The following is a 25230-nucleotide window of genomic DNA, read 5'->3' on the forward strand; positions in this document are numbered from 1 at the left end:
CCAGTGTACCAATATATAAAGTGCTAATGCTAAAATCCCTATGCTGAAAGCAAAAAAACTGTTCATAACAGATTACATTCAATAAATTCATTCTAAGATGGTAAAAACGCCTTAATAAAAAATCTTATTCATTAAAGGTTACTACTCAATTAATACTGGGCCAAAAATAACTCAATACTGCTATGAACGTTCTAGTAATCACATAAGTGATAGCAAACAGAGTAAACAATAAATATTGTAAAAAGTACAAAAGGTGGTCCATTTAATCAGTTCCCTCAGGGACCTTTGTTATTAATTTCCCCCTTTCGATGACATTATGGTGGTCATTCTGACCCTGGCGGTCTTTGACCGCCAGGGCGGAGGACCGCGGGAGCACCGCCGACAGGCCGGCGGTGCTCCAATGGGGATTCCGACCGCGGCGGTAAAGCCGCGGTCGGACCGGCACCACTGGCGGGGTCCCGCCAGTGTACCGCGGCCCCATTGAATCCTCCGCGGCGGCGCAGCTTGCTGCACCGCCGCGGGGATTCCGACCCCCCCTACCGCCATCCAGATCCCGGCGGTCGGACCGCCGAGATCCGGATGGCGGTAGGGGGGGTTGCGGGGCCCCTGGGGGCCCCTGCAGTGCCCATGCCACTGGCATGGGCATTGCAGGGGCCCCCGTAAGAGGGCCCCTACATGTATTTCACTGTCTGCTGCGCAGACAGTGAAATACGCGACGGGTGCAACTGCACCCGTCGCACAGCTTCCACTCCGCCGGCTCGATTCCGAGCCGGCTTCATCGTGGAAGCCTCTTTCCCGCTGGGCTGGCTGGCGGTCTGAAGGAGACCGCCCGCCAGCCCAGCGGGAAAGTCAGAATTACCGCCGCGGTCTTTCGACCGCGGAACGGTAACCTGACGGCGGGACTTTGGCGGGCGGCCTCCGCCGCCCGCCAAGGTCAGAATGAGGGCCTATGTCTTCACATATGAACATGCACTCCTTATTTAGGCTTCTCAGTTACTATGAGTATTTTCAATCTTGATTCAGCTCTAATCAGTTTTAATTTACAATTACTTCCTCAATGGACTTTCCTAATACAGTATGTTGAACCACAAAGTATTGCAACTCTTTGGTGTTACCATTATGCTTCTCCCAAAAGTGCTTTGCAATGGTATATTAGAAGTCCCTATTTTACGTTAGGATGATGTGATGGAGATTCCTGAGCTTAACCTTGTTCGTTGTACTTCTTGGCCTTTTCCCACAAGTACATTGCAAAACATTTACTACATGGTCAGCCTCACATTGTATGATGTGCTCTTTGATCTTTCATTGTTGCCCTCTGTAAAGCAGATAAAAAGATCTGTTAATCCCATGTTCACAAACCTTGCATTAGATCACTTTCCTATAAGTAATGAGTATAATCTCGTAAAACCCCTCCTAAATGCTCATTGAAGTGTAGAATGTTTTGGTGGTTTTCCTCAATTCAGCATGTGCAGTATTGAAATCCATGATTAATACTATAGTCACTTCCTCCTATAATGTTCTGTTTTCTAGTTATCAGTTGCTGCTCCCCAGTTTTTGAGCGGGCTCTCTGTAAAGAATTATGCAGGACCTCCAAAGGGTAATCCCTTTGCTTGAAGTGGTTAATCATTTCCATTTTCCATCTCTGAGAGACTGTGTTGTGCCCATAATAGCTTTCCAAATGGTACACTCCAGTTCAAGGCGTTTGGGTGCCCACTATTTACTACATGGAGTATGGTATTAAATGCTGTAGTTTCCCTATGGATCTTAGTGCATTCTTTATGAAAAGTTAAATATCCACTAAAATAATTATTTCTGCACTGATGTTATGAGTGAATTTAAAATTGCAGTTACTTTCATTCAGGAAGTCAATAAATGATTCCAAGGAACCTATATCTTCTTCCCAGATGATAAACAAATCATCAATAAAATGAGTCCATAATTTCCATGATCGAAAACTGTCTGGTTTTGTACTTCCCATGATATGTCCATTTTCCACCACCCCATAATCAGATTAGCCTGTGTTGCAGTGAGGGATGTGCCTATGGCCATACCTTGTTCTTGTAAAAAGTAGGTTCCAATTAAGATGAGTGCATTGGGAGTTTACTGCACTATAGCATGTCTAGTAACATCTCTAAGTGCTCAACGCAACTCACAGATCTAGATCTTAAGAAGTATTTGCATGCTTGGATCCCCTGTGAATGGTGAGTTGTCATATACTCGTAGACTACATCAATTGTGGACATCAAATAGTTGTTATTCCAAGGTTTATTATCTATTGTATGAAAAAACTAACAGTGGAATCGCTCAGGTAGGAGGACAATGCAGTGGCATGTTGGAATAAAAAGATATCAATGAATCTTGAGGAATACTCCAACAAAGAGCCAATAGAACTCACAATAGACTGACCGGGGGCGGGAGTCTACATTTTCCTGTCGACCTTTGGAAGGAAACAGATAGTCAATGTCACTGGGTGCTCTTTCTTCAGATATATAAACTTAACAATCAGACTTCTTACACCATAATTGCAGATTTTGATGATGCTGTGCAGCATATTCCTTAGTTGGTACTTTATACAATTCAATATAATGTTGCTTTACTTTCAACTTTCCTTTTGGCTTCTAGTATGTATTAGGAACAAACCAGAATAACTATGTTTCTGCCTTTATCAATGGCCTTAATAATTATGTTTTGGTCATCTTATAAGTCCTTCATGGCTCCTCAGTCGTTCATAGTAATTTTGTAATGCTTTTGTATTTTTTCTATTAGGCAACTGATTGATCCGTTCTATCATTATTTCTTGAAACACATCAATTGTATTCCCTGCTGGTAACTGAGAACAGAGGGATAAGCGCACATTTACATCCACACTTACTGGGCTTCCATGTGACAAAGCCTGATGTCATCAATGATGTCACTGAACTTGTGCTGAGTAATGTATTATATGAGGTCATAAACAGTACATGAAGAGGAGAAAGTTATAGATAGCACAGTAATCTATAGCTGGTGAATTTCAGTGGCTTTTTGGGGTTTAAAAAATGTCATTATCACTGACATATTCACCAAACTATGATGTCTCTTTAACCTTTATTTTCCTCAAGGAATTTCTAGGGTCTTTTTCAATGTAATATAAAACATCATTAAAATATGTGACTGTATGTAGTAGGCCCTTTGCTGCGTAGGAGAGGATTGAGTATGTGGAGGGAAAGATCTTTCTGAGAAGAGCTGCATAGAGAGTATCTCCTCTCTGTCGTAATGGCTCACCCACCTAATTGGGCTTCGATGTCTGGAGGGAATGGGATCTCCATGAAGAGCAGTACTGGCTGTGTGTAGTAGGGGCTTGCCATCCAAGGGGGCTTGGGTGTTTGTAGTGAGGGGCCTGTATGCAAAGCCTGCATACTGAGTATGGATAGCTGGGGGGACCCCACTAATGAGGCTTGGCTTTCTGTAGGGAGTGGGCTCTAAGCCCCATCTGTACACTCAACACTGACTATGTGTAGTGTGTGCTTGCATGTCTGGAGGAAGTGGACTCTATGCACAGCCTGTGTAGTGAGCGCAGACTGTATGTAATTGGAGCTTGCCCATGTATTGGTCCTTGGGTTTCTCCAGGGAGTGGGTTTATGCACAGTCTGTGCACTGAGCTAAGACTGTACACAGTAGGAGCTTGCCCGCCTAAAGGGGCTTGTGTATCTGGAGGGAGTTGGCTCTATGCATAGTCTGTGCACTGAGTGCAGACTATGCATAGTAGTGGCCTCCCTTCAATGGGTTTTGGTTCTCTCAAGTTAGTGGGTTCTTAGCACGGTCTGCACACTGGGTGCACATTGTGTGTAGTAGGGACTTTTGCACCAAATAGGACTTGGTTGCCTTGATGGAGTGGGTTCTATGCACAGTCCGAGTCTGAGAACACTGATTGTGTGTACTACAGACTTGTCACCTAAGGTATCTTGCATGTCTCGAGGTAGTGAGATCTATGCACAGTCTGTGCAGTGAGTTCAGACTGTGCTTGATTGAGGTCTACCCACCTAATGGGGCTAAGGTCTCCAGAAGGTGTGGTCTCTGCACACAGTCTGCACACTGAGTGCAGACTGTGCATAGTAGGGGCTTACTAATATAATGTGACTTCTTAATATATTAGGATTTCACTCTATGGGCCTGATTACAACTTTGGAGGAGATGTTAATCCGTCCCAAATGTGACGGATATACCACCAGCCATATTACGAGTTCCATAGGATATAATGGACTCGTAATACCGCTGGTGGTAAATCCGTCACTTTACCGTCACTTTTGGGACAGATTAACACCTCCTCCAAGGTTGTAATCAGGCCCTATGTAACATTTTAATGTTTGTTTGTCTTCTCATGAGATTTCAGCTGGAGTCCCACAGGAACAGAATGACATTTATTATTCATTGTTGGAAATGGCCTTTCTGCAGGGTCACCCCCAAACATTTTGCCTTCCTCCTCCTCTTTTTCTGACCTCATGTTTGCTGGCTTAGGACTCTGTGCACTTTACCACTGCTAATCAGTGCTAAAGTGCATATACTCTCTCCTTAAAACATGGTGATATTGGCTCATACCCAAATGGCTTATTTAATTTACTTGTAAGTCCCTAGTCAAGTGCACTACCTGTGCCCAGGGCCTGTAAATTAAATGCTACTAGTAGGCTGCAGCACTGGTTGTGCCACCCACATAAGTAGCCCCCTAACCATATCTCATGCCTGCCTCTGCAGTGCCTGTGTGTGCAGTTTCACTGCCACCTCGACTTGGCATTTAAAAGTACTTGCCAAGCCTTAGAGTCCCCTTTTTCTACATATAAGTCACCCCTAAGATAGGCTCTAGGTAGCCCATAGGGCAGGGTGCTATGTAGGTAAAAGGCAGGACATGAACATGTGTGTTCTATATGTCCTGGTAGTGTAAAAATCCTAAATTCATTTTACACTGCTGTGAGGCCTGCTCCTTTCATAGGATAGTATTAGGGCTACCCTCATATACTGTTTGAGTAGTAGATCCTGATCTGAAAGGAGTAGCCAGGTCATATTTAGTCAGGCCAGAATGGTGATACACAATCCTGCTTAATGGTGAACTTGGATTTTATATTGCTATTTTAGAAATGCTACTTTTAGAAAGTGAGCATTTCTCTACACTTAAATCCTTCTGTGCCTTCCAATCCACGTCTGGCAAGGTTTAGTTGACAGCTCCCTTGTGCATTCACTCAGACAACCCCAACACAGGATGCTCAGTCACACTTGCACACATCTGCATATTGAATGGGTCTTCCTGGGCTGGGAGGGTGGAGGGCCTGACACTTACAATGCAAAGGACAGTAGCCTGCCCTCACACAAAGGACTGCCACACCCCCTACTGGCACCCTGGCAGACAGGATGGACCTGAAAGGGGACCTTGTGCACTTCTAAGCCACTCTTTGAAGTCTCCCCCACTTCAAAGGCACATTTGAGTATTTAAGCAGGGTCTCTGACCCTACCAACTTAGACACTTCTGAAGTAGACACTTCTACTTCACAGACACTTTTGTACTAGATACCACTGGTGAGGAATCCCTGAACCAGAACCTGCAACCTGCCAAGAAGAACTGCCTGGCTGCCCACAGGACTCACCTGACTGCTTTTCTGCTAAGGACTGCTGCCCTGCTGCCTTGCTGTCTTCTGGCTGTGCTGAGAAGTGCTCTCCAAGGGCTTTGATAGAGCTTGCCTCCTGTTCCCTGAAGTGTCAGGACCAAAAAGACTTCATTCCTGCAAAAGAACTCCTTGTGCAGCGAAAATCGATGCACAGCCTGCAAGAAATGATGCACAGCCTGCATCACAGTGAGAAAATCACTGCACGCCAAACCGGATCGATGTAGCCCGATTTCCCGAGGGAGGAGAACGACGCAGCGTGAGCATTGCGACCGGAAATTTGACGCCCAGCCCACTAGATCGACGCAAAGCTGAGCCGAAATGACGCAACCTGACTCCCTGAAAGGGATAGACACAGTGCCTGCCGTGCGGCAAAAATGTCCGCGCATCGGCCAGCGGATCGACGCAGCCCCTGTGACTTCTTCCTGCACGCCCAGGATTTAAACGCATCGTCCCTGGGGCATCCGAAAACCCTGCAACTCAAAGAGAATCCCAGCCTACGCGCCGGAAATTGACGCAAAGCCTGCCCTGCATGAAAACTCACCAACGCATTGTCTGTGTGCGCCAGAAAAATAGATGCACACCTCCCCGTTTTCCACACAACTCCTCATCTGAGGTCCCTTGCGGAGAATTTGAACGCAAACCAGGTACCTTGTGCTTGCAAGAGACACTTGTTGCTTTTCAAGAGACTAAAGACACTTTTTATAATTTTACAGTGATATTCCAGTGTATACTTATTGCATCTTGATCGTGTTGACCTGCATCTTATCAGATATATAAATATTATATAATTTTCTAAACTGTGGTGTATTTTTGTGGTGTTCTACTGTGTTGTTGCATGATTTATTGCACAAATACTTTACACATTGCCTTCTAAGTTAAGCCTGACTGCTCAGTGCTACCAGAGGGTGGGCACAGGATAATTTGGAAAGTGTGTGACTTACCATGACTCAGATGTTTCTTGTTCCAGCGTGCAGAGTGTCAGACACTCTGTTGTCTCTTTCAAGATGCCGAGTGGGCTAGTTAGTAAGCTATATAAGGTACAGAGATCACAATCTGTGTGAAAATTGTGTATTAAACTTTCCATTTGTTATTACAAGAAAAATGCAAATCTTGGGACCAGATTCTTGTTTTATTCTTGTTTGTTTGTTGAGGAAAACCGTCATTTCCATTCTTTTCTGGTCCATATTGTGGCAAATTGCGGTTCTGCTTCTCATTCAATAGTGTGCCACAACTGTTTGCTTTGAAATTATTAAATTAGAACTGATGTAGCATTTTCATCCTTCACAGGAATCAATGCTCATTGAGGCCAATGGACCTGTGGCCCCTGCGAAAGGGTGTGGTAGAACCATTAAACCAATTTCAATACATCCCAATTAAATTACACACCTTGACCAATGTGGCCATGACTGCATTCCTCTCATAGAGGGACATCACCAGGTGCAGACCCACTTTACACAGCACTTGAGGTGCAACTTGTATTTCATGCAAAGTAAGGATTAATAGTGGTCCCGTGAGATGGAGTGTGTGTCCCTTCAATGCTTGAACTATACAAAAGCCAGACTTATTAGCTTTGCCAAGTTTTGTATCTAGATCTGCTTTCTGAGTTGAGCAGATCATGAATCAGCTGGAAAAAAGGTATTGGCAAAATTGTGAATTACAAAAGAGGCTGGAATACCGCATTGCCAATTTTCCACCAAGATTTTTCACTAGCTATATGTTCAGAATGCTGCAGAGATGATTTCACTAGTGCTTGTTTTGCCTTATCCATGAAAAAGGTACTAAGCAAAACCTGACTGGTCCTGGGCACCACTTCAGGTCAGGCGACTGATCGACATCATAACACAACATCAGGTCTCTGATCTGCGCATCAAGCTTTATTTACAGGGCTATGGATTTTCGTTTAGCAAGTGCAGCATCTCTCTACACTAGGCATCTCGACATGGCCTTTCCTGCTGCCCATATTGATTGTGTCAGTGAGCTGGAACACTTATTTCTTGCTAATAATATTTGTGTATAGGAGCCCAGTATCATTTTATTTTGGGGGTCTCCTTAAACAGTAGTCCTCATATGCCATCTGGCGAATAGTGGAATGATATATTTTAATTTCAAGGTTAGTGGCACCGGTGTATGATCTGCAAACCCACCTCTTCAGGATATTACAGTGTGAGATGTCCAATATAATAGTCAGTTTGCATTGTGGTCTCATTAGGGCATGAAAGATATAAATATTCCCCGTCAGTAGGTTAAAGTAATCACCATATGTCCATCAAGTAAAAGGTCTGTCAGTAGATCGTGTAACACTGTTCTGTCATTCTCAGTACATGTATTGGCGCTTCCTGATTTGCCAAAGAAGGCATGAGATACCAGGTTCCAGTTGCTGCTATGGTTGTCAGTCCAAATTCATTCAACACTCTTGACAAGATTGAAAAAAACGCTCTGTTAAAGTTTGAGTTATAAACTGTACCCACTTTTTGTCCTGAAGAGTATTTTAAGTTAGTGTTTTAACTTTCACTAAAGTGTATTGTCCCTCACGGTCAACCAAGCTCTTGACAAAAGTTCTGAAGTGGGAGAAGTAGGAAGGCTACACCACATATTTGGTGCTACTATTGTAGTCAAATGGGGTTTTTCTTTAGGTTGTGATGAGACTATTCTCTCAAACTTCAGATTTTGAGAGTCCTCTACTGATAAATGTACCTCTTGTAGAAGGGATATGCTTGTGGGTTTGGTGTTCATGTAATGTAGTAACTTTTTATGCTTGACTCTGTGGGACAGCTATTACAGTCATGGACTTTGTAAGTAGAGCTGTCAAAGGGCAACTGGGGGACGGCGTGGGAGTCACAGTGTGATACAGACTTTGGTTGGGGATCCTCTTGAAGACTCAGTGAGAAATAGATGAGAGGGTAATGCTCACAGGGATTATAAGTACGTTTGGGTGGGTGGTTGCTTTACTAGATGTAAATATCTGGTTGGGTGGTTGTGTGTCAACAGCAAAAATACAATGATGCCAGAAACCTAAATAGGGTAGACTGCCATGTATGATTGCAAACAGAGGCCAGTGCTTTACTGAGAGTAAGAAAATGGGAAGACAATATAGGTCAAGACAAAGGAACTGCCATTCCACTGTTAAGTGATACTGCTTTTGAGGAGGAGCATTCTTGGTCCCCCAAATATAGGACAGAGGCGAGGATGGGCTAAGGAGGGGGGAAGATGTTTGTCTGTGAACTGCAAAAGGTAAATTGCTACAATGCTCTGCTTAGCAGTGTGTCCTAAAATTCCATCTTATAGGAAGGCAGAGCAATATGAATTGTAGGGTAGAAACTGGTAGTCTACATGCTGTACACAGCAAGCCATAACCAGGACAGAGGCAAATATGCTCGAAGGTCAGCGGGTCAGACGACTATGGTCTATGCAGCGCCCCTGGGAGAAATCAAGGGGTGAGGTTTTGTCAAGGGCCACTCTAGGTCCGAAGGTGAGGCTTGTAACATTATTTGGCTAGCATTTCCTGCTATCATGCAAACTGTAGCATGGTAGGGCCCAGGGTCAGGTTCAGGCAGCTGACACTGTGCTGCACTGTTTGAAGCGGGGAAGAGTTTGCATGGGATGGCCAGTGGCCTGCATTAACATGCAGGGACTGATTCAAGGGCCTCCTTTTAGGTGTGGTCTAGATTTGCCTCTATCCTTTGCAAGTGACTCTACTTTCTGGTTCATTTCTGCCCTGGTGAAAGGTCTGCATGCTGTGCGGGTAGTTTTCAAGATCATCCGGTTCCAAGTAGGCATTGGTCTTACCATCCATGGTAACTATCATTCCTGCAGGTTCAAAGAGGCCAAACTTTATTACCCATTTTGCATGTTGGGAAACAGTACTAGGAATTTCTTCCTCTTGGCATTTGTTTCATGTCAAAAGTTTGCCACAACATGAAAAGGGGTAATCTTGCATAAAGGGCCCACTGCTCTTCTTGATCATCAGAAGAATGATCCACTTTTCCTTGTGTTCCAAGAAGCAGGTGATGATTAGTCAAGGGCGATTTTTCATTGATTGATACCATGCTGGTATTCTATGAACCTTGTAGAATTCTATTAGCTCCAGAAAGGAGACTCCAATCATATCGTCACCTTTATTGCTTATCGGGGACTCTATATAGATGGATTTCTTTCTTGTCTGGCTCTGTTTTCCAGGTCGATGACCTTAGTTTTCATGCTCCAAATTCTCAGTCTTCATTCAGGGATGCTAGTATATTTGTTTTCCTGATTGTCCAGCCTTCTTTAAAATGTGTTGAGTTGCTTGTAAATGGATGCTAGGTTAGTCCATATCAACTTCACTTCAGACTACATGTTGTATGATGCGTAGCCAAGCAATAATGAACTCAATCGCTGATGTTTCTTTCAATATTGATTCAATATTGTTTCAGCCATTTTCATGGAAGTATCTTTCAGGCTCCCATGATAGCCAGAAAGAACCTCTGAGAATAGGACTTAGCATTCTGGGCAACCTGAAGACATGGGGTCAAACAGGTAGTTTGAGGGGTATACTCTGCCACAGGCGTTTTAGGAAGTATTGTGTAATGGTATCTGGCAGTGGCTTCAATTTCAGCCTCTGAGAAGTCCAGAGATTCCTCAGCCTATTGGTGTCATGCGCAGGAAATAGATAGCAGCTGTCAAGAGAACTACAGGTGTCAGGTCCACATTAGCCTTCCCTAGATGTGCACTCATCACCAAGTTGCAGTCACCCCAGAGTTCCTTTCCTTGCCCATCAGAAGACATAGTAGGTCCCCAAACGTATTGCGTTAATTGCTCTTATATACAATAGCTGTGTTGGTCATCTAACAGTGTGCCTCCACAGGATACTGCCATAGTAGTTACTGGCCAAGCTCTTGGAACCACAATGCGGTAGTGATTTGGCATGTCTCTGGTCGTTGCCTCTTTGAGGCCCTCAGGGGTGGGACGAAGCCCTTAAGGCAGGAAGTATACCCATCAGTCTTCTAATGCAGGCATAGGACCCACAGAAGCCTTGTATGAGTGCTTCCAATTCAAACCTTCTCGGGTGAGTGCTGGTCTCAGTCAGTGTAGTATTTGGACGGCTAGCTTGCTTCAGAAGGCTTCCAGGATACAACTGTAAGGCAGCATCCTGAGTCTGCTGGTGCGCTGAGCCTGAGCATTTTCACAGGTCTGTGATCTTGAGGCTGTGGCATGACAGGGGTAAGAGTGTCTACTCATCTGCTGGCCTAACAGCAGTTGTAGAATGGCATGGTATTTCCCATTACAGCATTCAGTCCTGCAGGAGTTGCCCTGCAAACCCACCTCATCACACAGCTGTAGGAGGGGTGAACAGTCACTGTGTGATGTTGGTTGATGGAGTTCAAGTGGGAGGCAACTATATCCGCTGGGAGTAGCTCCACCCTCAGTAATTCCTCATATCTAGAGCTATCCTAAGAGTCCAAATTGGAATACTGCAGTATTTCTGCATACAGAAACTACTGATGTTAGTGGATATTGACATCCCTTGTTGAGATATACGACGAATGGCTGTCGTGAGAGGTGTGGTGACAGCTTTTGTGCTAAGAAGCCGAGTAGAAAAAAGGAAATTAATTAAGCTAGCCCCTCACAGCCATCACAACATCTTCTGAGAATCCATGCAAACTCCCTTCCACAACAACTGTTTCTTTAATATGGCGGTCTTGAAACATACCCAATTGCCCCCTCTTACTTGCCGCCAATCGCTGAAAATAAAGGATCACGTGTGAAAAGTTACATTGCTTTGACTAAAGACGTGTAGCAGAATATGGGATATGTTTTCACATCAACATCCATACCTTAACCCTCTAAGTCGCTTTCTATCAACTGCATTTTATACCCAAGACACTGGAATTCTATTATTTAGCTGGAATATCTTAGGAACTCGGTGCCTGTCATGTATTTCCTTCTAGTTTTCTTGCTACATCAGTGCCCACTAAGGCATATACAGCACGCCTATGCTAGTTCAGGCCTCTGTATGAATGGGAATATCTTTATATTGAAACAACCTGCTCCTGTAGACAATCATTATTCATGAATCATATTCACCCTCAGTGCACTTACAGTACTTGAGTGTATTTTTGACGCAAACATGTAACAAACTATGTACATTTTCTGTGTGTGATTAATACAGGTGGTGGCTGGAACTCACTATAAAATCACATATACATTCAGAGAAACTGATTGCCTCAAGAGTAAATTCAAAGAAGTGCATCCGGGTTGCATACCACTGGAAGTAAGTTGAATCCACATCGCTCATGTTAAGACATGTTATGCTGTACGTAACTTCAGTGCCAAGAGGAATGTCCTACAATGGTGTTGCCTATTCACTGTAAAAACACTTTAGGCCACATGTACAACATTTAGGAATTGAACTTTCCTAGTTGTGATTCTTCCTGAATCGTAATTCGGAAATTGCAATTCCTAATGTAAGAAAACATCCAGATATGCAATAGTGACTCCTAATGGGGTTGCAATTGACATACCTCATGAATGTAAGGGCCAGATGTACGACCCTATGTTTTGCGACTCACAATTTGCGACTAATTTGCAAGTCACAAAACCAAGTGCACATCAGTGTAACTCATACTGTTTGAGATTCAGAATGGGGGGGTCCCAAATGACCTACCTCATTTATATTCATGAGGTAGGTCGCAATTTGTGACTCCATTGGGAATGGCTGCACTCACAGGGATGGTGGCCTGCTTGGACAGCAGACCACCATGTCTGTGACTGCTTTTAAATAAAGCAGTTATGGAATGCATTTCAAACCAAAAATGTTTTTTTTCTCCATTTTTTCTGAACAGGCAGTCATCTGTGGGACCACTGCCAGCTCTGAAAAATATTTTTGCATCCATTCACAAAGGGGAAGGGGACTCCTGGGGACCCCTTCCTGTTTGCGAATGGGTTACCACCAGTTTGAAATTGGTGGTAACTGCAATTGGTTTGCAACCGCAATTGCAGTCACAAAACAATCATACTTCCCCCTGCGACTCACAATTAGGAAGGGATATCCCTTCCTAATTACGAGTCGCAAATCCCGATTTTGCAAGTCAGTAATTGCGACCGATTTGCAAAATAGGGATGGTACATCGTACCAGTCCATTTTGGGGTTGCAAACAGTGATTTTCAATGTTTGCGACTGCATTAGGCAATCGTTTATCGGGCCCTTAATGAAGTAGGTCTCAATTACGACCCATTAGGAATCGCTGCCATCACAGGGATGGTGGCATGCTGAGGTCAGCAGACCACCGTGCCTGTGATTGCTTTTTGATAAAGCAATATTTTTCTTCATCTTGGAAGATCTACATCAGGCCCTAAATGAGCGCCTAACTTGTACTGTCAGGACCCATATAAATGACAAGCGAGGTTCGCTCTCCATTAATTTCCTAGATGTTCTATTAACATTTATGGTGTTTGCAATATCCATATCTTCCTTTGTTCTGCACGCGCCTAGTTATCGGCATGAGTCCATCACCTATTCATTTTCATGATGGGGTCAGGCTTCCACAAGTGCATCTGAACACTGCCCTCCTCTTAACAGTTTAATAATGGTATTTCCTTTTTGGTGCCCTCAAAGCATGGCCAGACCATTTCTAAAGTATTACTTTGCCCCTATTTCTTGCCGTTAAGAGAATCAGTGAAGTTTAATTTCAGATCTAGCAGAGGAACTGGTGGCTGTCACTCTGGATGAGAATAAGATTTGCAATAGTTGCTACCTCATAGTAAGAAGAGAAAATCAAGAGGGATTAATATTTCAAGCATCCGGGCAAAGGGTAATTCATTTTGAGTATTTTAGCAAACAGGGAATGCCCACCTATCCAGTTAAACTTATACATTGGCTGTTTGTAGGGACATGTGTTGAGAAGTGTTCAAATAAATCACACTGTATTATTATTTAATAACTTTTTTTATTTCTGAATTGAATCATCCATATGCACAAGATTTTCCTTGATGTTGCCATAGACAACAAGTGTTTTACTCAAACATATATTGTCACTGAGCTTTCTCAAGGCAGAAATATTGTACTCGTAACCCAGATATAAAAGTAAAAAAAGCTCAAAATTGATTCACAATCAGATCTCCTGTGATCATCAGTTTCTGCAATTGGTCTGGTACATCTGTTCAGTCTTGTGAATCACAGTCTCAAATGCTTTTCCCATCCTTGAGAAGACTTTGTGGTGCCAAAGTTGGAGCAAAACACGTGTCAGTACTGGCTACATCAAGAAGAACTGAGCTTATATTGTGGCTATAAGTTCATTTACTCATTGGCAATACATTGTGAATTATTTGAACACTGCTCAATGCACATCCCAGAGAGTGATTTGAGCTGCTACAAATGATTCCTGCCTAAAGCCTACTACTGTATAAGATTCCAGATATCTGACAACAGCATGCTTAAATGATTGGAGACCTTCTCGGAGCATAGGCAGTCATTTGCTAGCCTTACGATTAACTGAGCTAAAATGGACTGGCTCTTTCTGATTACCCTGGTAGTGTGTACATTTTTGGTGGGGGAAGCATCTTGTCTAGGTTACAGTCTTGGTTAGTGTTGACCACAGAGGCCATAGAGAAGTCACAAAAGAAAGATGACATAAGATCACCCAGATGATTTCAGGTATCCGTAACACAACCACAGGACAGATGTTTGGTCAAAGAGTGGTAATTTGTGTTGCATAATTAGAAAAGGTTTGGCAAAAAGCCGATGAGAATCAAAAGCATTGTATTTTGGCAGGTTAATGAGGGATAAGGATTAAATCCATTTTAGAGGGGCAGGGGGCCTCAGATATTCTGGCCAGAAGTGCAGTCAGTGTGTTCTGTGTGGTAATGGATAAAGATTGCAACCTTTCTCTACTATTTGATCTTGGGTTTAGAAGATGGAGTTCATGTGTGAATTATTGATTGATTACATTATTGGTGAACTGTGCTGTATTTTTGGTGGTGGAGGTGTATCAAATGTATTTGTAGCATGGGTTTCTATAAAGGCCTTAATGTCTTTGGTAGCTCCATCCAGATGATGATTTAAGGAAGGGAAACCTGAAAGGAGGAATCAGTCTAGCTGTTTCCAAGGTCAAATGCCAATGTGGGTGTGCTCCATCCAGACTTGGGTATTTCAATTTTATGTAGGTTCCCAGGACTATTGAAGTTACTAAGAAAATTATGTGATCAAGAGAGGGCTACGTGGTTGTGAATGTGGAAGATGGGATTTGGGGACCTGAAGATACTGGTTAGGATTTTACTTCTTAGTAGGTTGATAAAATCAGAGACTATGCATCCATTCTGTCTCTTAAATAACCTATTTGTTTGGTGGTCTGACATCCCAGATGTTCAAATCATTGAAAACAAAGTGGAGTTTTGAGGCATGCATCAGATGATAGAATAGTGCACAAAGAAAGAGGCAACAACACCAGAAATGCTTTTGATGATCATTAATTCAAAGAACTCACATAGTGGTCTATTTATTTGTTAGTAACAGAGTTTAAAAATCATATTTGTTTGAAATGGCAGATGCACTGAGTTTAACTTGGTAATGCCAGAAGGCTATAAATAAAGCAAACCAGCCAAACATTCTTCATTAAAGTTGTTGTTTTCGGACAAGAGGTTGACAATGGACATAGTTATTTGGTGAGATTAAGGAGTAGGAATACCCTCAGGATGTTCTTGACATGAAGAGTGGTAAATGTGTAGTACAGACTAGCACCCTCATCTGGGAACAGATGTAAAATCTGTTCATGGTTATGTTTGTCGGCATTCTCAGCATTACGGTCCTTTTTTTTTTTTTTTTCCCCGGAGGGAGGGGGTTACATAAGAGAAAAAAAGAAGAAGACATAATATATCCGTGCGAAGAAAGCGGAGTAAACAAAACAACGGGAGAAAGAAGACCTTAAAAAAAATACAACAGTTATATATATCACATATCAAAACAATTAACATTTTTTTTAAACTGTATCTTGATATTCCAACCATCTAGTCAGTGGTGCCCACATTCGTTCTCCTCTATGTCTCTTCTTATGACCCTTTAACTTATAAAGACTTATTCAGTATTATAGATGGTAAGTAATCTAGAGCGCCAACCCTCAAACGTGGGGGGTTCTTTTTTGAGCCAATCTGTAGCAATACATAAGCGGTATATTGCCATAGACAAAAATAAAAATCGCCTTATTTTATACAGTGCCGGTTCCATACTTTCAGGTGAGTCCACGACTCCCAATACTACCAGCATAACAGTAACCCGAATATTGCAATGTGTGATCATCTTAAGGAATACCTCTATCTCATTTAATATTCCCTGCAACATTGGGCATACAAAAAACATATGCGTTATCTCAGCTTCAACTTCCCCACATCGATTGCAGCTTCCAGAGGATATTCCCCACTTTTTCAGTTTTGCTGGAGTATAATATAAGTCCATCAGTGTTTTGTAATGCTGGGTTTTCAAATTAGCTGATAGAAATGTTGTCTCAGCCATGGCTAGGGATTGGTCCACCCACTCTCCAGCCACCCCCAATCGTGCAATCCATCGCTCATTCTGTTGTGCCATATCATCTACTTGTAACTCTGTTAGTAGCTTATATAGCTTACCAATCTTTGCCCCATTTTTTACAGCCTCAACTACCGGGATCTCCGACAACTGTACCCTACCGTACTTCTGAGACTGTAAAAAATTTCGTATTTGCAAAATTTTTTAAAAATGGGTCTTAGGTAAGCCAAATTGAGACTGCAACTCCGTAAATGATTTACAACCGGATTTACAATACAAGTCTCCGACTTTATTTATTCCCCTAGAACGCCAAAAATCTAGTATGGGATCCCTAAAGATATGATTTGGGATAGCTGAGAATTTCACTGGTGTATGAGCCGTAATCTTTCCCAGTCCCATACTCCGTTTTATCTGAGCCCAAACCTTGAAGGCGGACAAAAAAGGCTTAAATCTTACTTTTTTGAAGTAACTTGGTTCCTCAAATTTTGATAACCAACCACTTGCCTCCCCACCCGCCATCATAGTATAAATAGGGGTTGATTTTACTTCTTCATTACCCTTAAACCTTCCCCTTATAAGTTCATCCATATGTTGAAGACAACAGGCGTAGTAATACAGTGTAAAATTAGGGACTGACCACCCGCCTCGATCTTTGGGAAGTGTCATATACTTCATTGCCCTTCTCGTTTTAGCATATCCCCATAAAAAATTATTCCCCATCTTTTCCAATCTTTTAAGCCATTTTTTATCAACCTCAAGGGGAATAGCCCGAAATAAATATAGGATTTTTGGCAGAACCATCATTTTCAATACATTACAGCGACCCTCTAGCGATAAGTGCAAATTATGCATTCGGTCTAAATCCCTCTTTATTCTATTTAATAGTGGGATAAAATTGATTTCCACCAACCGATTAACCACTGATGTAATCTTTACCCCCAAATATACTGCTTCAGATACCAATCGTCTATCTACTAGTGAAACGTGCCCAGAACATACTATTTGTGTTTTATCTGAGTTCAGCTTATATCCGGAGTATCTTCCAAACTCTCTTGCCTCTATTTCTATTGCCTTAATAGCTTCCTCCGTATTACTTGTCACTATAGCTACATCATCAGCATATGCAAACACCTTATATGTTTCTCCATGATATAATAGAGGTTGAATATTTTTACATTCTTCTAATCTCAGCAAGAAAGAATCAATATATAGCGCAAAGAGCAAGGGGGAACATGGGCACCCTTGTCTAGTCCCCCTAGAGATTAAGATAATATCTGAATCCAAACCAGCAATGCTTATTCTAGCTTTTGGGGCTACATATAAAGTTTTTATAGCTGTAATATATCCGCTCCCTATCCCTTTCCAGCGCATAACTTCCCATAGAAACTTCCACGATACACGATCGAATGCCTTCTCGGCATCCAAAAGTAATAATCCTAAATTTGTTTGATATAGTTCTGCAAGATCAAACATGGCTATTATTCTTCTTATATGATCTATTGTATCTCTACCCGGAATAAACCCATGTTGTTGTTTTCTAACCAGCCTGACTATCACATTTGCCAATCTACTGGCCAAAATCTTTGCATAAATCTTTCCATCTACGTTTAGCAAGGATATGGGTCTATATGAACTGGGGAACTCTGTTGATTTATCCTTTTTTTTTAGTACTATAATACTTGCACATTCCCATGATAGAGGTGCCTGACCTGCCTGTGCTATACAAAAAATGCTATGCATATCCTTTTTAATGTCTATCAGGAATGTCTTGTAAAATTCAAGTGGTATTGCATCCGGCCCAGCAGCTTTCCCTGTTGCCAGGGAGCTTACTGCCTCAATTATCTCATCAATACGAATTGGTGCATCTAATGTAATTTGTTCTTCAGAAGAGAGCCTTACACTTTTTAATTCCCCCAGAAATTCACTAACCTTTTTTTGTAGCTGTTCAGAATACACTATGTCTTCACTATACAACTCCTGATAGTAATCCTTAAAGACCTCTAGAATTCCTTCTAACTCTGTATGTTTCCCCCCATTACCATCAATTATACTCAAAACGTTCTGTTTAACTGCCTTTTGTCTGACCCGTCTAGCTAGGACTTTTCCTGTGGATTCACCATATTCATAGCACTCCAATCGGTGACTTTGATAGACGGCTGCCACTATTTTATTCAAATAAGCATTTATTTTAGCCTTAAGAATCGCCATTTGGGTCTGAGTGAGAGTAATGTCTTCTCTACCAGTAATTTTACTAGCTAATTCCCTCTCTTTTATTATTAATCTTTCTTGAAGTTCTACAATTTCCTTCCCCCTAATTTTCTGTATTCCCAAACTACAGCTAAGAGTTTCACCTCTCACTGCAGCTTTAAATGAGTCCCATACCATCCCCGGATCTGCCGTATTCCTATTAATATCAAAAAAGTGGTGAATCCACTCTTTCATATAGGATATATATCCTGGGTCAACCAACAATTTCCTATCAAATGTCCATACACAACGCGGATTAGATGGTCCCTTAATTGTTATGGACAATATTAATGGATTATGATCTGATAATAATCTGGGTTTGCATTCTATTTCAGCCCCATGAATTAAGTTTTGTGATACAAAAAAATAATCCAACCTTACCAATTTAGCATGTGGGAACGAGTAATAGGTATACCCTGGATCTAAAGTTTTAATATTTTCCCAGACATCTCTCAACCCATGCTCCCTTACTAACCTCCTTAGAGCTTTCCATACTTTAGGCTTTCGTCCCTGATATAAACTCTGGGTGCCCATGCTCCTACTACCTACCTCTAAGTGTATATTTAAATCGCCACAAATGATTATTGGTAAGGGCCATCCAACTAGTTCCATGTTCAACGTATCCAGAGGCTCAGCCTCGTCCAAGACTGATCCATATATAGTGCAGAGGGTAAATTTAAATGTATTCACGGATAATTCTAAGAGAGCCCACCGCCCATCATTACTTGCTCGAGATCTACAAACTTGTACATTGTTATTTCTGGCAAGTATTGTCACCCCACGTGTCGATACCTCCTGTCTGGTACAAACAAGGGGCGTCAACCCAAGCTCTCGTATGAGCTCTCGCTTACTCCATGCAATGTGTGTTTCCTGCAAACAATATAAATCTGATTTAATTAGTTTAAGACCAGCTGCCACTCTTTTCCTTTTCTGAGGGCTATTTAGACCGCAAATGTTCAATGTACAAATCCTTAATCTATTTGCCATATCACTCAGTTTGATATACCAATCTCACGTCAATACTTTCTCCCTTAAAGGAGCCATCTTGTTGATATCGAATCCTATACATCCTCTTCTTTTGATATGTCTTCATTAAATGGTTCTGAACGTTTCTGCCTATATTAGTGCCCCCCCCCACTCCCCACCACCCCTCTCCCCCCTCTCCCATCCTCCTGCCCCTTGCACCCCAATACTACTACCAACCACCCCCCCCACCCCCCTGCAACCCTTACCCCTACCCTTACACCCAATTTATAGAGAGTATGGGATCTCACTGTCCCTAATGATGGTAAAGCTTCCGCTCCGACCGTCCCTACCCAGTGCGTGACTTTATTTTTCTTTTTTTTTCCTTTTTACCTTTTCTCCCTTTCTTTGCCTTTATCTCTCTCTATCTAACCTTGTTTTAGACAACTACAAAAAAAAAATCCCTTTTTTTTTTTTCTCCTAAAGGGGGGATTAATCCGAAGAGGCTTCTTTCTTACCCCTGGCTTGACTTCTCAGGGCTTAACTCCTAACCCTCTCTACTTTACCCCCACCCCTATGCCCCAATCCAGAAAACCTATCTTAGGAAACCGGACTGTTAAGTCCACCCAAAAAAGCCCTTGCTTTCTCCTCTGTCGTGAAGTAGTGAGTCCTGTTATCCATTACTACTTTCAGTTTAGCCGGATTTAATAAAAAAACCTGTGCCCCCTTACTTTGAAGTGGCTGAATTAACTGCCGGAGCCTCCACCTTTTTTCAACAGTATTATGGCAATAGTCTGGTCTCACAAAAAACTCACATCCCTTAGCCTTACTTCTAGCATTGGGTCGAGCTCGATCGTATATAGCCTGCCTTGCCTGATAATTAAGCAAAGAAATTAATATTACTCTAGGTCTACCACTTCCTCCTTCTGAGTTTGGTCCTATTTTGCTAAAAGGAAATCGATGGGCTCTTTGAACCTCTTTGTCCCAATCCCACTGGTGTAAATCCGGAAAAGCTTCCTTAAAAAGTGCGACCATAAAGCTATGTGTGTCTGATCCTTCAAGTCCTTCTGGTACACCCAGGACGCGCAAATTATTCCTCCTCATTCTGTCCTCTAAATCTGTCAATTTCCACTGAGTGTCCTCAAGTTGTTTCTCCATCACTTCTCGAGATGACTGGTGGGCTCCAGCCTCATCCTCCAGACGCGAGATCCGGGTCTCTGCTTCTTCCATCCGTGTAGTGAACTCTGAACATGTCTTGGCTACTCGACGAATTTGGATTTGCATCTTGCGGCAAGCCATTTGAGTCCTACGGCTCTCTAATTTAGATTCCTCTCGGTGTTCCATAATGCTTTGATATATGGTTTCCAGTGACACAGGATTAGGCTGTTTTTCACCATTATCATATAGAGTTAAATCATCTTTGGAATACTCCCACTGAAGCCCCTGAAGACCCTTATTGTCCGATGGGTTAGTGGAGTGCTTATTAAGTCCTACTTGCTCACTTCTCTTCCTCTGTTTTTTCCTAACGGTAGCACTCCTGCTACTCTCCTGTAATTCCTTTCCCAGTGCCAAGGAGGATACCTCAGATTCAAATTCAGAAGAAGTTTTATCTGCCTCCAAATCCAGCTGCTCGTTACTTGACCTACTTGAATGATCTGATAGTGAGAAAAACTTGTCTCCTTGTATTGTCTCATTATCGCGTAATTCCACCGGCCTCCGCTCCACCTGTGATAATGTCCTAGCGCTTTGTGCGCCCTCCCTCTGCTCCCTCTGCTCCTTCTGCTCCATCTGACTCCCAGTGACTTGTAAAGTTGCCACATCTACAACATCACTCTGCCCACCTTCATACGGGGGGGGCCCATCTATAGCCGCTATCTCCTCGGTTACCAGAGGATCGGCCTCCTCCACGGCGGCGGGGGGTATCTGTACCCCCCACCAGTATGTCCTTCCCTTTCTCAAAATACCTGTCCAGTGAAGCACTCTTGTTTTTGGAGACAACCTTCTCACCTAAGCCTTGTTTTATATCCGTACCCCCCCCCCTGCCGAGCTGACAAGCTTACTCTTACCGGCTTGCCTCGTCCAGACAGAGTCACATTTTTCACTCCCTTAGGTGGCATTTTTACTTTTTTTTTTTTTTTTTTGATGCAAAATGCGTTATTGTAATATACGCCCAGTGTCAAATATTTGTAATAGAATAAAGAAACTCTGACCGTTTTTTGAGTCCATGTCGAAAATTGCCCCCAATTGGCACCCGTGAGCTCAGACCTGTAGTTGTCTTCAGGTAGGAACAGGAGCAGTCCAGACCGCATCCCAGGGAGGCACTTTGCAATCCTTTTAGCCTCCGTCAACAAATCCTCGTAGTTTTGCTTCTCCCAGAGAGGAAAAAAGCCCCGCAGAAAACCAGGAGCCAAGTAGCCTAAAACAATCCTCGCATGAAGAGCAGTCCTTCAAAAAACGATACCATCCGCAATATTTCCCCTGTGCCATCCCTCCTGACAGCCCTGGGACAGTCGTCCCCTAAAAGAGAGAAGGAGCAGGTAAAGCAACGCGAGTCAACACAATGCCGCTACAATGCCGCTACATTGTTTCCTGTAAGCGCGGCTGCCGAAGGAGGCTCCGACCCGCGGGAGAGCTGCCGCAGCACTGGGAGGTTTCCCTGGTCGGAGCAGACGCTTCGCGGCTGCGTTACGCGGCCGCCATCTTGCTCTCCGTTTCTAAACTGTTCTCAGCATTACGGTCCTGATGTGATCAAGTACAGAAGCTTTACAGTTTCTAGCGATAGTAAGATATGATGGGGAATGGGAAAAATAGAGACAAATCAATGCCACACTTATTCTATTCACGTGTCTGATAATTGGGCAAGAATGTGATAGCTTTCGCTGTAGATCATACAATTAATGTTCCTGATAGAGGGTCTTCACCCTAGCAGACACCTATCCTCTTTAAAGGATAAGATGCATCAGATTCATAAACATCAATGCTCACTTACGGAAAAAAAGCTGACAACGCAGGAAGCTCATCATCTAGGCGTATGGTGCATTATAAAGCAATAATCATGTTGTTAGTCTTAGGTAATTCTTTGTCTATGAGCAAATATTGCTATTTTGTCTACAGCTAACACCATTCGTTGGGCTCTGAACATGCCTTTGTTTCCAGTATATAAAAGATGTCAAGAAACAGTGACATAATCACTCCATAAAAATAGGAGCAGCCATATTGGCACAACATGTCACTTGAATATGGCAGACACAATCAATTGCACCGATGTGTCTGCATCGTGAACCATCAAGTCTCAGTCTCAGAAAAACAGGAACTCACCTGGTCATTTCATGTGGTATAGTTATAATAACACTCCTGTATGAGTCATTTCCCCTGCCAAACAGAATTATGTGCCAGTCATTTTGTGACATGGTGTCCACACTGTATAGTATTCTAAGTATGCTGGTGTGCCAGTGTGCATGCATGTTTAACCTTTGTGTCCTATGAGATAACATGGATGTCTCAATTTTATTGACCAGAAGATCATGCACTAACCACATATTGGTGCCCCTGGATGTATCACTCACTGTGCATACAACTATTTTTCTAGATGGCACAGCAAGGATAAGAAGATTAATTGAAGTCCTCAGGTTTGGGATCGAGATATTAACATTTTTGGGGCTTTGCATCTGAAGGACATGTTTGCATCGTGAATATTTGTTGCTGGATCATATATGATTGATCATGATGTGTGTTACCAATTTCTGCACTGAGAGTCTGCTCTCAAGATGGTCTTCTGCACAGTGCAGAGGGGTTTGATCATTGTCTACAAATGGGTGTTGTCTCATTTGGTTTCATATACTCACATTTTCATACCGCATAGCAGCAGTTCAAACTTGGGTCCACAGAGCCTACTCAAGGGTTGTAAGCTGTTCACAAACTTAAATAATATTAGCATACTAATGCAGTACATATGTAAAAATGTAAAGAATGAACATTTTAATATGCTATAGAAATATGAAGGACTTTGAAATTACATACAGTCAACCCCCTAATGGCAGCCAACCTTGGATGGAGGGACGCTGCCCACCCCCTCCCTGGGCCAATTTCAGCCTGGGGACCCCTTCCACTGGGGACCCATGCTTATTTTAGAGGGAAGAGAGGCCCGTAACCCCCCGCCCTGGGCCTGTTTCAGCCCCAGGGATTCCACCTCCCAGGGAACAACCCTTTTCTAAATAGGAAGGGTGCAAGCAGACCCCTTCCCAAGCTGATTTCTGGTCGCGGGGACCCCAACTCCCAGGTTCCAGCCATATTATGAAGGGAAATGGGCATGTAGCCCCCCTTGCGGGCTATTATTGTCCCAGGGGACACCGTCCTCTGTGGCCTGAACAATTATAAATCAGGGAGGGGGGCTGCATACCCCTCCCCTCTGGCTGATTTTGAAGCCAGAGACCCACCCCCTGGGGCACAGCAAGCACCATGAGCTCACTCAGAGCACCCAAATCATCATTTTTGGATGCCCCATTGCTCCTGCCTGCGGGGAGCAGATAAAAATGCTGCGTTCCATGGGTGGGAGCAATATTTTCATCTGTTTCTTTGCCCACTTTACTGCAGGAAGGGAAACAGGTGAAAAGTCTGCTTCCAGCAGGTGGGAGCATTTTTCATGTTCCGACCCGCTGGGAGAGGACTTAGGGCCTAACTTAGAGTACCCCATCTGCTATATTATGAATCCCATTATAGTATTGTACTACAGCAGATGGGATATCTGTCACGTTTGTGATGAAGTAAGCCGTCCTCCAAACTCTAAATCAGGCCCTATTTGTTTGCCTTCACTTGGAAGGAGCTATGAAATTGCTAATGCCAAGCAAGACCTTGTCTTTTTTTCCCTTTACTCATGGTACTCGGCTGAATCTGAGTCCCAAGATGGCTGCCCCCTCATCCTGGATGAAGTGGTGGCAATCAATCAGAACTCAAAATGATATTGCGTCCCTAGATATACATAAATCTTTTTTCTTTAATAACTCCAAAAATATTGAAAGGATTTAAACCAAATCACAAAAAGAGACCTTTCTAGAACAAGATCTAGCTTTCTGCCTAATTTGGTAGATGCACTGATTTTAACTTGGCGGTTCGGACTGTAATCGTTTCTAAAATCCACATGGGAAATTACATTGTGAAATTGATTTTGGGACCCCCTTTTTCTCAGTCCCGGTTGAGGAATCACGCCAAAACTTTCCAGACAGCAGCTGAAGTGAGTGACAAACTAGTATTGAAAATTTCATGAAGATTCATCAAAAAGTGCCAAAGTTATTAGCAAAACGTAAAACGCTTTTCCAAGGGAAACTAGGTTTCCAACTATAACTACATAGTGGCAACCACCAGTCAGTGCTGTACATAAAGAAACAATATATAATTTTTTTTTTTTACATTTTCTATAAATGTGAAGGAATTTGATATTGGAGGCTAGCATTCAGTTAGTGTCTTCAGATTAATTAGTGGGAACAGTGCAAATGCAATTAAATTTAATATTTTATCATTTGTGCATTTGTGTATTTGATGAATGCTTGTTCCTGTATTTTTTTGAGATTCAAATGACCACTATTGCTTAAGGTGGAGTCCTAGCATCCACTAATGACTCAGAGAGGACCCCCGAATCCAGTAGAGATATAGTGGGGTCCAAACAAGTCAAAAGGTTAAGAACTATTGCGTTATAATATACCCATCTTTCCTGGTGTGGGATTGTGTACAGTGTTAAGTAAAACATGTCTTGTTTTAAGCAGAAATATGCTGGCCAGCCTGGTGGTTTTCTTGTGTTAAGACTACCAATTGTTTCTCTGTCTGTGAAACAATGATGATGTCCTGTAAGTGGAAAACCAATATCTGGCTACCGATATTGCAGCTGTCACAACGTCGTAA

The 25230-nt window shown here is 42.7% G+C and overlaps 1 protein-coding gene across 1 annotated transcript in view; it reads left to right on the top strand.

Annotated features, from left to right (window-relative positions):
• Nucleotides 1–25230, top strand: part of LOC138265422 (uncharacterized) — a 236571-nt gene that overhangs the window by 113126 nt on the left and 98215 nt on the right. Inside the window, exon 11 of the mRNA XM_069213119.1 lies at nt 11779–11880. Coding sequence (XP_069069220.1) covers nt 11779–11880 — 102 coding nt within the window. The remainder of the gene's footprint in view (nt 1–11778; nt 11881–25230) is intronic.

This window comes from Pleurodeles waltl, chromosome 11, assembly GCF_031143425.1.
Source record: "Pleurodeles waltl isolate 20211129_DDA chromosome 11, aPleWal1.hap1.20221129, whole genome shotgun sequence".
NCBI classification, from domain to species: domain Eukaryota; kingdom Metazoa; phylum Chordata; class Amphibia; order Caudata; family Salamandridae; genus Pleurodeles; species Pleurodeles waltl.